The 16,002-nt window shown below is 37.6% G+C and overlaps 2 protein-coding genes across 2 annotated transcripts in view; both read left to right on the plus strand.

The window, feature by feature from the left end:
* LOC6567386 (choline O-acetyltransferase) overlaps nt 1-16,002 on the plus strand; it is a 31,431-nt gene that overhangs the window by 7,033 nt on the left and 8,396 nt on the right. The window contains exon 3 of the mRNA XM_032740077.2: nt 14,490-14,569. Within this exon, the coding sequence (XP_032595968.1) occupies nt 14,490-14,569 (80 nt within the window). The remainder of the gene's footprint in view (nt 1-14,489; nt 14,570-16,002) is intronic.
* On the plus strand, nt 3,657-6,410 carry LOC6571024 (vesicular acetylcholine transporter). Its single transcript, XM_001997194.3, has one exon. It carries the CDS (start codon nt 3,710-3,712, stop codon nt 5,432-5,434), a length of 1,725 nt encoding a protein of 574 aa, XP_001997230.2. The 5' UTR covers nt 3,657-3,709; the 3' UTR covers nt 5,435-6,410.

The raw sequence follows: 16,002 nt of genomic DNA on the forward strand, positions 1-16,002 counted from the left end.
TGCTGATTACCTCGTCAGACCGACAGAGAGTGACAGGCAGGCAGGCAGGCATTCAAAAGGCATTTGAAAAACCTTCCGTAACATAAATAAATAAATATAATTTCATTCTTTGCCCAAAGTCTGAGCTGGGAGAAAGGAGGAGCTTTAGCTGCCTGTGTTATTTTTTTGTTGTTGAATGGGGTAAGTGCTGCGTTGTTCCTTAGTCAACAGAAAGTAGCAAAAGTCGGCGATCATCCTGTCTATGATTCAAGGTGAAGTGGGTCGACTCAAAGGATGAGTGGCAAATTGAAGCGCAAAAGAGAGTGTTACCCGCCATCTTATGAAAACTTAAAGCTACTTTTGCTCATAACTTACCTACTTGCTTATGTAGAGAACTACTATCGGGAAAGTAATCTATTTTAGTTGCCCCTTGCAGCTGGCATTTTGCGCCAGCCAGCTCAAATTGCAGGCGAAAATTTCATTTGGAGTCTGTAGAAAAGTGCACTTTGGTGTGTTATCGAGCTGTCTGCAAATAGATTGAATTTCCACAAACATACACACTCACACACGCTTAAGCAAGACTAAGACTTCCAGCTAGACTAACATTTGTGGCAATTCCTTTCGGATGGATTTCATGTCTGTCCAAATTATAAAAGCTGAATGGAAAAAAGTTTTACATTTAGGTTTTTCGCAAGATGCCGCATTATGAAATTATTCATGAAATGGCCAAAAAGAAAAGGCCAAAATCATTGCTCACAAGGCTGTGAATGATTTTCGAAAGTGCGGCAGCTTGGAGGCTGCATTAATAAATTATGAATTCACGACTGGCTAATTGAGGTAGTTGAGGCTGCTGATTCTGGTTCTGATTCTGCTGACTGTTGGGGCCGGGAAGTTGCGCAAATATGAAAAGGAAATAAAGCGAAATAAAGCGCCCAAGGATAATGAACAAAAAGGGCCAACAACAGAAGTCCGACGAAATGAATTTCATGTTTAGTAAACGTTATGAAAGCAATAAACAGAAACACAACCTGAAATAGAAATAAGCCTATATGCGAAAAATCAAAAATGTTTTATCGCTTGGGAAACTCGTCAGCTGTCCGAATGCGAGAAGAGAGTTTTCGCCAGTCAGTGGGGAAAAATCAATAAAATTATAAAGGCATAAATATAAATTGGCGCTGTTTGATGTGCGGATGTGCGGATGTGTGTGTGAGTGCGGTGCGTTTTTCTATATAGATTTTAATATATATTCTTGCCTGGCAATGTGCTTGGCCTGCTCTCGCCCTCTCTCTCTCTCTCTCTCTCTCTCTCTCTCTGCCTCTCTCACTCTGTATTTCTATCTGACTCTCTCATTATTATAACCAACATGTTGGCACACACACGTTTCTGCACTTGACTCGAGCAGCGTCAAAGCAGCAGCACAGCAACCCCTGGCTTTGATAAAAGCTTGGCATGTTGCAACCCCAGGGTCAAGTACAGCGACCCACCTGGGCCAGGCTCTGCTTGTTATTTGTAGTTATGGCCCGCTAGCACAAAAAACCAAAATTAAAGTCGTCGAATGAATAAAAATAACAGTGAAACTCGCACATACACACACACACACACACACACATCTCACACTCACATACACACGATAATTGCCTCATGTGCAGGCTTTAAGGGGTGTGTATGCCGCCCCACCAGATCTGAGCAGATTCCCCCCCAGGTACAGACTCAAGACAGGCAGTTGGGGAAACAGAACTCATGAAAAACGTGGTCATGAAAATTTAATGATAAAACGAAATGTTTTCGTTACGTCTCGTATATACCTAAAGGCGCAGACATGCAATATACACTGTGTGTGTGTGTGTGTGTTTGGGGAGGTGTACGGTGCAGGGGGAATATTTTTATACCCAGCACACGTATCGTTTCCTTTTTTTATATGTTTGTCTATTGGAGGGTGGCAGGCCATGCGCTACAAGGTAGATAAATGTTGAAATTAGATCAGCATTGATAGCTGGCGTGGGAGAGCAGACAGTTGGGCACAGCCACCCACATAGAAGATATCGGCTAGAAAAGTTTTCTGAGTTTATCTCAATTCTATAAGGAAAACGAGATTATCATCAGTGTGAAAAGTAAGGAAAACTGTTGTATGAAACGCTTTCCTTAGTATATCCTCTCTGTCTCTTTAACCAACGAGTTTTATTCTAAGGATTCAAAAAGTTTGAAATCGCAAGGAAAACTTTCCAAACTTCTTTAAACCAAAGAAATATATGACAATTCATTTAAAATACTATTTGGCTTTCAAGTATATTAAATAAGTAAATATTATACAGCGAAATGAATATATTAATATAAATATATAATATGAATGGGAAATTAATAGATGAAATACACAAAATTAAGTACCATATACCATATACATATAACTCATTGAAAGGCGCTCAATTTTTTTATTTTTCTTATGAATGAAATATACTATGGATGTAGCCAACTATTATACTAGCTTTATATTCATTGTATTATTGGTTTGGGTTGTTATTTATGTGTGGCTTGCGTGCTATTCAAGAGGTGCTTGTCCGTTTTTTGGGTTTTGTACAGGAAACGGCAATGATTACAAGTAATTACAGCACGGCGCAGGTTTCGAGTGTGGCCACGTGACTCTGAGGACTCTCCTCGAACTACCCCTGTGAGTGTGTATTGTATTGTTGTGAAAGCAGTCTAGCGTAATACTCATTCAATAAATTCAATTGTACTATGTGGCACTTGGCTAAGAGCATTAAATGCACATTTTTACAGCGGCTTTCCCTCTCAATGTCTCAATGACAAATAATGTCTTTTGTATTTATTGTCTATGAATATTAATATTGAATATTAATTACTTTAATTATAGAATATATTTTTGGTATTTGTTTTATGATTGAAATGTGTCAAATTGCTGTGCAAAGAAACGCTCTACTTATCTATCTGTGAATACAAACATATATACCTATATGTAAATCGAGAATGTGCAAAAATAAGAAACGCTGTGTAAACTAATCTTAACAATACACATTTTTGTTCACCAGCAGGCATCCTTTTGCAACACAGAAACAACATTTCAATCATAAAAGCAAATGAAAAACAATTGTATAATATTTCAATAATAAAAAATAAATTCTGCCAGCTCCTGTTATAAAAGTCATAAATAAAAACATCTATGCTGAAAGAGTGAAAAAAAAGAACAAATAAAAATAAGAAAAAAATAATAAAAACAAACATCTAACGAAATCTTGTTTCTGTGTCGTTAAAGGTTGTTCACTGGCATGCCAACAACTCGCACACCAACAACAACAACAACAACTACCACAACATCAACAACAGCACGAAATCATGTAAAACACAGCAGCAGCAACTGCAGCAGGAAGAACAAACAATATAGTTAACCAAATAAGTGAACCACCAAAACCACCTCAGAGCCAAGCATATCGAAGAATTACTCGCTCGAAGAATTGCTTGGCGACAGCAATTAACGGTAGGGCAAACGGAAACGGAAGGCGGCCACATTGAGGCACTGTTGCACAATTTCCGGCAGCGAACATGAAATTGAAAAGCGGCAAAAACAAAACAAAGCAACAATAAAGCAGCGGGCGCAGCGCATGGGGTGGCAACATTGAGTACAAAAAAGAACAAAGAAAAGAAGAACAACAAGCGAGTGAACAGAAACTTTAAAGGATAACAAGGAGAAGGTGAAAAGAAAAACGAAGCAGACAAAATGGCCTCATTTCAAATACCATTGATCAATCTGGAGCTGCGCGAGGTGAAGGAGATTGTGTGGGAGAAGATACAGGAGCCGGTGAACCAGCGTCGCCTTATCCTAGTTATCGTATCCATTGCCCTGTTGCTGGACAACATGCTGTATATGGTCATTGTGCCCATCATACCCGACTATTTGCGCGAAATTGGCAGTTTCGATGATGGTCCGACGCCACCACCGCTGCGAGACAATATTACCGGGCAGATAATACCGGTTCATCACGATCATCATGGTCAGGACTCGGCCACGGGCATACTCTTCGCCTCCAAGGCGATTGTTCAGCTGATGGTGAATCCGTTCTCGGGCGGACTGATCGATAAGATCGGCTACGATATACCCATGATGATTGGCCTAACCATCATGTTCTTCTCCACAGCGGTATTTGCCTGCGGCAGCAGCTACAGTGTCCTCTTCTTTGCCCGCTCCCTTCAAGGTGCTGGCTCCGCATTTGCGGACACAGCTGGTCTGGCGATGATTGCAGATCGTTTCACGGAGGAGAATGAACGTTCACAGGCGCTAGGCATTGCGCTGGCCTTCATCAGTTTTGGCTGCCTGGTGGCGCCACCGTTCGGCGGTGCACTGTATCAATTTGCAGGGAAAGAGGTGCCTTTCCTCATATTGGCCATGGTCTGTCTGCTGGATGGTTTGATGCTGCTGCTGGTCATGAAACCGGTCAAGGAACAACTCAAACAGAGCAAAGAGGTCCAGACTCAGACTATACCCATCTGGCGACTCCTCATGGATCCCTATATAGCCGTATGTGCTGGAGCACTAACGATGTCCAATGTGGCGCTGGCCTTCCTCGAGCCGACCATATCCCTGTGGATGGAGGATAATATGACAACGGAAAACTGGAAAATTGGCATGGTCTGGCTGCCGGCCTTCTTTCCGCATGTGTTGGGCGTGGTGATCACCGTTAAAATGGCCAGAAAATATCCACAGCACCAGTGGCTGATGGCAGCCGGCGGATTGGCGTTGGAGGGCTTCTCCTGCTTCATCATACCATTCTGTAGCGGCTACAAGATGCTCATGTTGCCCATTTGTGTCATCTGCTTTGGCATTGCGCTCATCGACACGGCATTGTTGCCAACTCTCGGCTATCTGGTGGATGTGCGCTATGTATCTGTGTATGGCAGTATCTATGCCATTGCGGATATCTCGTATTCGATTGCGTATGCCGTTGGCCCCATCATTGCTGGTGGGGTGGTCGAGGCGATTGGGTTTACTGCCCTCAACTTTCTCATTGCCTTCGCCAATCTTGCCTATGTGCCTGTGCTGCGCAAGTTGCGCAACATTTACGATTTCAAGCCGTTCGAGAATGAGGCTAATATTTTGATGCAGGATCCACCGAACAAGGAGTACCAAACGTATGTCATGCACGACCAGAAGCCCGTCGAGGGCGAGCTAAAGAATCACCTTGAGTACGGACAGCAATATCAGCCGGAACAGGAGACTAATTTGGATGAGCAGCAGCAGCAGCAGCAGCAGTACGAGTATCAATCACAGCAGCAGCAGCAGCAGCAGGGATATCAACAGGATCAGAGCTATCAGCCGGGCTATCAGGAGCAGGGTGGCAGCTATGCTCAGCCACGTGTTGCAAATCCTTTCCAGCAACAGCAGCAGCAGCAGCCGCAAAGCAGAGGTCCTGCCGGACCAGCGAATCCCTTTAGACAAGGATTTTAAACTGTTGTCTAACACAAAAAACCAGAAAAAACAAAACAAAAACATTTAGTTTACAGCAAATTTATATACAATTTGTTTATATGTTGAAAACTTGAGGCGTTTCTTTGTTTCGTTTTGGAATACTTATTAAACTCACTTATATTTCGATAGAATATTACCTATTTATAGTAAGTGGTAACGTACACTATAAAAAAAAAAGGAAAAAAGCATTGCATGCGAATAGTTCAAGCAGCTGTTAGTTAAATGCCATGCACCAGTTTTGTATTATACACGATCGTTAGTTAAAAGAGCTGTAGTTTAATGATAGAAGTAACACGCACGCAGCTCTATACACACATATACATACATATATACATATATATATATATAGCGCCATATCGCCAGATATTTGGACGCATAAGCCCTATACTCAGTACTAAAGCAGCCGTGTCTATCAGAGAGAAGCTAGAGAAACCAAAGCATAGTCATAATTAGATCGAACTCAAGGAGTGGCAGTGGTTCCTGCTGCTATCCGAGTGCACATCTATAACAGATATCACTATATATATTATATATACATATTTATACAATATAGTATTGTAAGCGGTGCTGCTGACTCGGCATCACTGTGCCACAAGTGCCGTTATGGTAACCAGGCAATGACATCCATATCGCAGACATATCACAATTTGCACAAATCGAAAACAGATGATGAGAAGAAGAAGAAGAAGAAACCCTTTCGGTTGTCATTGCGACGGACTTGTGCGTTTCCCAGTGGCACCAGGAGAGCAGTGCTATATGATTTTGATTTGAAAAGTTTTCGTTGAAATATATATTTAACATAAGACACAACCAAGGTAACGATACATATCAGAGTCTCAATGGCTCGCCTGTTAAAATTACCAAAAGTGATATTAACTATTGCTATAGTATACATAAAATCTCACTTATATCGTATATATATATATACTTATACATATATCGTATCATATCGGAATCAAATATTTTTAGGCCGTACTATTATTAAATATATATATATACTACTAACGAATGGAAATCAATTTGAAAATATTAGATGTTTCATATTTACCTACCAATCAATTATTATTTGCTTGTCGACTCTATGCGCCAGATGGTGAACCTCCTATCCGGAGGATATAGCCGCCATAGTAGCTCAACGATAGCATAGCATAAATGTGTGTACCTTGTGTATGTATCTATCACTAAGTACGATACACGATATAAACCGTAGTATATTCACTACATCAATTATACATATATACTATTTACTATCGATGATACTATCTATAACTTCATTTATGATTCATTTCGATTGCACCACTTTTTTGGAGAGCAGTTTATTGCTTCTATATTATACACCTAATTTTAGCCTGCTATGCGGTCTAAAATATCCGAAAGTAAAGTGAAAATTTTTGTATATTATCAACTATACAGATAATTATTGTATGTTTACGTATATGTATGCAGCTATCAGCAGCGATAAGCAAATATACAAATATATATACAATAATTATATAGTTTTTTAATGTGTATTTGGCGAATAATATTACTGTAGACACTTGAAACTTCAACTTGAACATTCTATATCCGTAAACATATCAGTGACACGGCCATTTTCAAATAAATAGCAATGTTATCTTATCTAATGAGTATATAAATACATATGTGCGAATATACTGTTTATTAGAATAATATCATTCGGTTATTTTGAACAATTTTGAAATGATTCATTTATTTATACACATTTTAGCTATTCCTTCATACATACAATCTATGTATGTATGTATAGCAAATGCACTGATTTTCAAAGCAATTAGTTAAGCCAACATCTTTGGAGGGGAAGTTAAATTATCGGATAAGATTTTTAGAATCTATATGGTAGCTATTTTTATTTTGTTTTGATGCACTGAATCATTTGATCAATTTAAATAAGTTGTGTTTTACTCTACCGTCTATTAAGATTATTATTTAACATAACATAACGAATATAATTATATATAACTCTTAAGAGTTCTACATATTAACAAGCTTTAGTAATATGGAACTACATAAATGAACAAAAAAAAAACTCATGAAAAAATCTCCCATCAAATGTATCAATTAAAACGACGTACGTTCGTACGAACAGAATCTTAATGCAAAACTATATATAGAAAACAAAATTTATATACATTAACACAAACAATTAAAACATTGTTTATATAACTGCGAGCAAACAAACCTACACACATATATATATATATATATATGATTATGATCCATGTTGAGAAGAAAAATCAATCAATGATTTCAAAATCCATTTAAAGCATACCATAGCAGAATCTCAAAGATATTGTTGCGATCTGTTTTAAATGGAAACCCAAACACGAAACGACAACTAATACATATATCAGTATGACATAAAAGAAAAAGAAACAAATTAAACACGCATATGTATATTTAATGGACATTTCTAAAAGCAATATACCGAATAGTTAAAATTAATATATCAAACTATGAAAGTCAGTAGGAAACTGTAAGCAGAAGCTAGATATATTTATCTATACAACATTATGTTACTTAATTCTTCTTTAAATGGTCTCGAACAACATATCTTGTTTTTTTTTTTTTTGTATTCATTCAAATCTTACATGAAAAGAATTTAAACAGGATTTTAACCAATTTACAATAAGCGATTAGAGACCATATACATAGTTGAAGTGAACGTAAATTAGAAGAATCTTCCAAAAAAACGGTTTAAGTAATATTAAAATTATATTATTATGTTTAGTAACTGACTGGAGAGCCTGCGAAAACTGTGCAGCACTATCGAATACTTTTAACTATATACGATTCAAGTATAGTATTTATTGGATTCGAACAAATAGTGTGTGTATAGTTTTCATGGGTCCATAAGGTAAAATAAAGTAATTGTAGCTTACAGAACTTGCAACAGTGCCGGCTATGTGTAATATCTTACGAAATTTTATAAGAACAGAAAATACCAAAAAATAAAAAATATATCTGTACGTATTGTATAAATTAAATATGTTGCTAAAAATATAAATATGTATTTATAAAAGAAAAGAAAATAAACACAAAAATAATGTAATATAAAGATACCAATACTTATATATAAATAAAATGGAGAAGGTAAACACAATATACAAAAAAAAAAAAGAAAAAAAGATAATTTCAAAATTAAACTCAACATAAATATGTATTTAAAGTGTTAAATGTTCGATAGCATATTACAATTATAATTATATTAACTGAGCGCATTATAAACAATTATTGTTTATTTTATATAAAGATAACAAACCTAATATGATATGGAATACGGGCAACCACTAAAGGACTCTGAACGCAGAGCAAACAAAATAAAAATTAATGAAATTGAAAATTCAATGCGAGTAAACCTTTTTTAATGTTATACGTAAATATTGTTTAGTAAATATTATTTATAATCATAGGAAATTGAATTTTAAATGTAAAGCCCTAAAGAAATGCCGCCACAGTTTAGTTTTGTATAGGAAAACACTTAGTTTCGAGTATGGTAAGTTTTGATCAAAGTGTTTCAAGTGAATATATATATACAAATATATATATATATATATATATATATTTAAGTAACTAGTATCTGCTAGATTGTATTCTATTTTTCACCACTTGTTTCTGCTAATATGTTATAGACGTTTGTGTTAAACTAATACTAATGTAATAATATATAATTATAATAGACAATTAATGAATAAATATGTCAAGACAAACCTAAAAGAAAATTCCCAAAAAAAAAACAATACAATTGCAAAAATCGAAAATATACTACGTAACCCAGTTCTGTAACGTTGCTGTTCAATTTAAAGGTCTTTCCATATACTCTAAACAAAATTAAGTTTCTATCTTGCTATCCTATCTTTTAACTACACCCAAATGAATAATTAACGCTATGCCCGACATTAAATAGTTAGAACAACTACTCTGAAAAATTCAATTATCGAACGTATACAATCCATGTCGAAAATGTCTATCTTCGGTTTTCCGATGAACACAATACACTTTCCTAGCAAAAAACATTTCATTAACAAGACTACAAATTAACGAGTAAAATCTCTTGTTTAAAACGTTTCAATACAAATATGCAATTTATTTTAAATTTGAATGGATATTTCAATAGCATTCAATATTGGCATACAGTTTTATGGCATCCTACCAAAATGGCTAACCTATCAAAAGACAGCTAGATCATGGCTAAAGGACAAGTTAAGAATTATGAAATTGAATGGACAGCTAACAGACACTATGAATAATACGTACACAAATAAATTATTGTAATTGAAATATGGTAATGGCTAATGAAGATCATGAAAATCGAAATGGATATTGATAATACATATTACGGAGCAAATACACATACAACAAACAAACAAACAAACAAACCAAACAAATACTATTGAAATATAATTGTTAACCATGAAAAAAAAAATGGAATCGAAAGAAGTCTTTCAATGGGAAAATGTGTTTAATTCTATTAATTACCTAATTGAAGAAATACGTAGAGAAATTCTTGGAATTTGCTATACAAATAGATAAAGCATTGTAACTTTTTCAAACTTTCTTGTGTGAGTGAATAGGTAGAGAGAGTCAAGTTTTACAGCAACCTGTGCTGCTGCTGGTGGTTATTGATGTTGTTGGTGGTGGTGGGTTTGGTGGTTGCTGGTGCTTGTTGTACTCATCAAAGTTAGCAAGAGTATGGGTGGGGGGGAAAGACTGGCAGACAGGAAAGGAAATTGTGTGCGTGCCCTGAGGCCAAACATTTTGGACGATGTTGCCGTGTGGAAAATGATTTTCTGTTAGCAATTTCCATTAGCAACTTTTGCCCCAGCGTCACGATCCCATGGCACGCATAAGACATAACTTTGGCTTTTAAGGGAGGTTGGTCACTATCGAATGTGTTCAAGTATTCGCTGGTCTTTGTATGTATGTACGTATATATTTGCTGCGCAGAAGTCCGCATCAACCACAAGCAAATGACGAGTCAATAAGTGCTGGCCAGGCCTCAACTATTTGGCCAACTCATTACAAACAATACGCAAGCAATTTACGCTTTCCGCTTGTTTCAATCTGAACAATTATAAAAATAAAATAGAAAGAATAAAATGTGAAATGCCTCAGTGCGGCAGTTAATTTGAGTTTGCAACCAAGGACTAATATATATGTATACATATATATATACATATATATATATATGAAATGGAGTCGGGGTTGGGACAAAACAATTCAAAGAACAGGCCGCAAACACAAAAGCGCAGCTGAAGGCCCTAAAAAAATATATTGAAAGCGGCGTAAAACAGCAGCGCTAAGACCGTAAAGGATTTACGGCTCAATTGTTGCGTGCGTGCAGCCCTAAACAAGAGCAACAGCAGCCGGATTTGGTGTTGGAGTTGGAGTTGGAGCTGGGGCTGACATGGGTGTGGAGAGTTGGAGCTGGTACTGTGTGGCAAAGCACCCTCAAATCCAAATGAAGCCCTTTACATACAGCGACGGCGAACAAAAGAGGGCAAAAGCTCATTCAATCTTTCAATCGCTCATTCATTCGTTCACTCATTTACTCATTCACTCATTCGCTCCTTCGACAATGTTATGACCGTGCAGCTTCCCTTAGCAGGCTCCTGCTGCTGAGGTCACAGCTTGTTCAGCTGGTGTTTTATGTAGTCGCAACGTGTCGCACGAGCAGCGTTCTTTGAGGGAGTCTCGGATTTGTTTTGCCTTTTTTAAATTGTTCTGCTTCATTTGCTACGGTTTCAGTTGAAAATTTTGGAGTTTTCTTGTTGTTGTGGTTGTTGTTGTTTTTTATTGCATAGACAAAATTCCATAGATATATTCTAATGTGCGGCGCACATTAAGTGGCTCGGCGACACCAAAAACAGGCTATGGATAAGGATCAGCTGGTAAACTAACCGTATACCAAATCCGCTGCTCAAGAATCGATCCAACAACATCTCTCCCGCTTCCCGTAATGAGGTGTGGGTTATTTTGTTGTTCTTTTTTTTTGGGTTGGAGTTTTGCTAAATTGGTACGCTGGCAACAGAAAACATTATTTTTCATTGGGATTACATTTTTATCGCAGCGTCTGACAGGCGGCAGCCTGTCGTCTGAGGCCTTTTCGCATCCATTTTGCGGTGGAGGATGAGGGTTGGAGCCGGAATTCAAGCGTGATTTTTGCTGCTTAATAATGAGCTTGTTGGTTTATTGAAGCGTTTTATTGCTGGCTGTTAAGCACGAGGCGTGTGGCCAATAAGCTCCATCATTTCTCTGGGTTGGTGTTAGGGTGCGAATTGTTCTGGCCATATGTGTATCCACCCATACCACACACCCCATCCACACCACACACAGTTCCCCTTCATAAATAAGATCATAACGAGCTAATGCATCATTCAACGGACAAGAATGCAAATCGAAATTGGGGAGTATACAATTTTTGGCAAATAGGAAAATGTAATCATGAGTAGGCAAAATAACTGACAGCAACCAAACAAATTGAAACTGACATTTGCACACGAAGGGATTCATCAAAAAGATGGGTCGATAGACAGGCCTGCTCTGCCCTATTCTGCTCTGCAAGTTGAAGCGGAAGCGGAAGTTCGGCCTGCGCTCAGTGTCTGTTGTAATGGCGCATGAATATCTGATTAGCCGGCCGTCTGTCTAATCAAAATTTCCAGCATCAATCAATCAATTGGAAATGTTGCCATGACCAAAAGCACGTAATTGAAAGCGATGGACAAGTTGCTGATCCAGCAACTCTGAATGTCCTTAACTGCTGTCCGCTGTGGATAAGCTTTAAAATTGCAAACAAGTCAGCAGCACTAACAAGTATTAAATAATCAAGGACTCGTGTGCGTGGCACATACATACATACATACATATATCCTGACTCCCCTTGCAACCCTCACATGTCATGCAATTAGAGCCACGTTTATTTAATTGCATGTCTCGCTTAACGAAGCTGAAGCCCAGACTAAAAATCGCATATACACAATGGAAAAACAGCGGGCTAAAACTAAGTTCAAATAACTGAGAATCAAGTATTCTCATTTGAAGTAAATCACGTTTGATAGTGGCACGAACTCAATGGAAAAAAGTCTAACTAAAACTAAGTTCGAATCAAGTATAATTGCAATCAAAATCTTAAAGTAAGTTTAAGTTGAAACATTATAGAATCTGATCGAAAAAATCTAAGCAACAGTCTCATTGTTTATCCTAAATCTTATAAAGCATAAAAAAGTAACTCAAGCTCGATGTTGAATATCGTCTTTGAAGTATATCTATATCAATGTAAGGCAGTCCCCAACTTATTTGATTATTTCTCTCTGTGTATGCTATTTTTTATTTTATTTTTTGGTTCAGGGCTCAACATCATTAAATATACTTTAAGTGTCATCATTTGAGTCGATTCTAGACGCATGAAACCCGTTCAAAGTGAAGGATTAAAGTCTTGCGACACGCAGTATCCATAATTCAGTTTTGTATGGGAGGCACAACCTCATGCTTAATTACATAATTTGAATTTTCCACAGACTTGCTAACGCAATTTATTATAATTTACAACAAACTGCAGAGTTGCCCCATTCAAAGTGTCGTTAGTCTGGCGCATCCACAAGGGGCACATTTACCAGACACCGAGACAGTCGGTTACAGGTTGTGGTTAATGTTGTTCCAGCAAAGACAACAGTAACACTCCGTGAGTCGTGAGTCGGGCACAGCAACAATGGAACGGATGTTCAAATTGGTGCCACGTGACTCCATTGTTGGCGGCACCCACAATGTGACCAACTTTTAGCTAGTTGTTGTCCGGGACAGAGAGAGTGAAACGGAGACATCTTTTGCCCAGATAATGAAAAAAGGTTAATAAATTGCATTAGATTTGGCATCTCGTGGGGAAGGGGAGACGCGTGCGCGCAGTTCGAGGGCCATGGGTGGTTTGGCGACCGTTAGTCCGTTTTGCTTTTATCGTGATTGTCGTAAAAACCATTTTTATTAATAACATTATGATTGTCATAAGTAGCGGCAGCAACGGAAGTGTGTGGGCTGAGATGGGGGGCAATGGGCGTAGTGGGCGTGGTGGGCCACATTGCTCACTCTCTGAATTTTCATTCTGAGTCTGCCAAGTGTCGACCATTTTGAATTGGTAGATTTGTGTGTGTATGTTTTAGGTTGAATTTGTCATGGGATATGTTTTGTTTAACATCGAGTGTACAATCTTACTTATCTGGCCAAAAGCTAATAACGGAAATTGCCGTCTCTCTGGGCGAGCGGAAGTGCTTACACACTAGACTCACACTCAAACTACTTTAAAAGGATGCCAAAAAACGGACCGCTCCAAACAAATGGCCGCATCCTAGGCATAGGGCGACCCCCATAGTACGACCCCGCCCCCTTCGAGTGTTTTAGTGTTGTGCAAGTTTTTGGGCATCCGTTCTTTATTGCATTCCTGATTGCGGAAGCCAATAACGTCTTGATTTGCTTCCGAATTAGATACACAACAGATAAGGCCACTTGGATTTAGATGGCAATAAAAAAAAAACACAACAAAAAACAAAAACATAAACAAAAAAAAACTCGATAAGTGAACGGCGTCTTTCTGTTTTTGTTTTTTGTTTATTTTGATTTCTTTGTTAATTAATCTGAAAGTTCTGTAGTGTATATATTACATTTGCACAATCAATTATGACACTAAGCGATGTCAAACTAGACGACATCGTGACATTGTGACAGTTCTGTCCGATTCGAGACCTACGACATATAGTATGGAAGGTACTTGAGCCATATGACAATGATTAAATGGCTGCTTAATCAATCAGCACAATATCGCATATTAGATTTGTGAGTCATTTTTCAAAAAAACACATTTGTCCAAATTATGTTTTTTGTTTTAACATTTGCTCGTTTGCTAATGGATCCAAATGAGGGTATTCAACTCGGACTCACGTTATGAACAAATAATGTTCTCTCTTATCTTATAATAATTGTCTATTGTCATGTTCGCCTTTGTTTTTTTTTTGTTGTACTTTTTCAGGATGGAAAGACTCTATATTGTCCATACCAAAGAAGTGGCTCTCATCCGCCGAGTCTGTAGACGAATTCGGATTCCCTGACGTGAGTAAAATTGATTAGACAATTTGAAATTTCTTTGCAGGCAGTGTTAAATATTTGCACAGCGGCTCAACAAACTTGCTACTCGACTAATTCAAATACAAACACAAATACATGCACAGACACACTCACACACACACACACACACATTTATATACAAAAAGAAAGATACATACACACACACATACATAGACAGACTAATCCTGTTTGTTATAATTACAAATGCAAATAACGAGCGCTTTTGTATGGCAACGGTCCTCTGGGGCAACCGGAACCGAAGACCAGACAGCCAGGCAGCCAGATAGACAAGCAAGCAACCCACAGTTCTAGTAAACAAACATTCCACCACCCACCCCAAACTCTCACCTGTAAAAGCACAGCTCAGCACAGCAACCCTCCCAAAAAAAGAAAAAACAACAAAAAAACAAAAAAAATCTAAAGAGATAGACATCAAAACATGTAAAGCTGAGAGGGGAGGTGGGCGGTTGGGTGGTTGGTTGACTACAGCTTGACGGCTGTCAGAGTCAAATGACAGATGGAATGTTGCTGCATGCTTTAACTATTCCCAAAGAAATGTATCTGGGCAAACGCATGGCATATTTGACGGACTAAAGACAAACTCAATTTGCTGGAGTTTTATTTTTAGTAGATTGAAAAGTACAAAAATGTTTTTAATATTGATTTGTGTCAAAATTCTGGTAGACACATTGCGACTTGTTCGCAATTCCAATTTACCATATCCGCAGAACGCCAACATATGAAATGTTATTTAAAAAAATGTCAAAGTCTTTGTCTAATAAAAACAAATGTCTTTTCTTTGGTTGAATTTTATTTAAATGAAAAAAAAAATAGACTTGCTATTAAATGTCGTTTAGAAACCATTGTTTTCATTTTCTTTTTAACCTATTCGTATTCACATTTCATATTTCAAATAATTACGACTGGATTCTCTGCAAAATTTGAAATATATTTTACTTGCTTCGATCCACACATTGCGAATGCTGCACGACACTTTCGATTCAGCAAAAAAAAAAAAAAGTTGTGTGGCGCCACTGGGGAATCTCAAGGGCAGAGCTCTCAATACAAGTTTTCCGTGACAGGGAAAAGTAAATGGTTGAGAACAGCCAAATAGCTGACAGACCAAGTTGAGCGGGAGTTAATGCAGCACGCCCCAATGTCAGATTCATGCCAATCCCTTTTATCATTCCCTTTTTCCATTTTCCATTTTCCTATTCTTTCTCGTTTCTCGTTTTCTTTTTTTTTGTGATTTGAATTTTTGGATCCCTAGGGTGGACATTTTTTTTTTTTGGCAGCGTGTTTTGTGGTTGTTGTATTCTAACTGCTATAATGTCGTGCATATAAATGAGCAAAGGGTAGAAAGTTAAAGGAAAATATAATTTAGCAAATGTCACTTGAAACTTGGAACCCTTTCTTCT

The sequence above is a fragment of the Drosophila grimshawi genome, unplaced genomic scaffold, assembly GCF_018153295.1.
Source record: "Drosophila grimshawi isolate 15287-2541.00 unplaced genomic scaffold, ASM1815329v1 contig_311, whole genome shotgun sequence".
Classification (NCBI taxonomy): Eukaryota; Metazoa; Arthropoda; class Insecta; order Diptera; family Drosophilidae; genus Drosophila; species Drosophila grimshawi.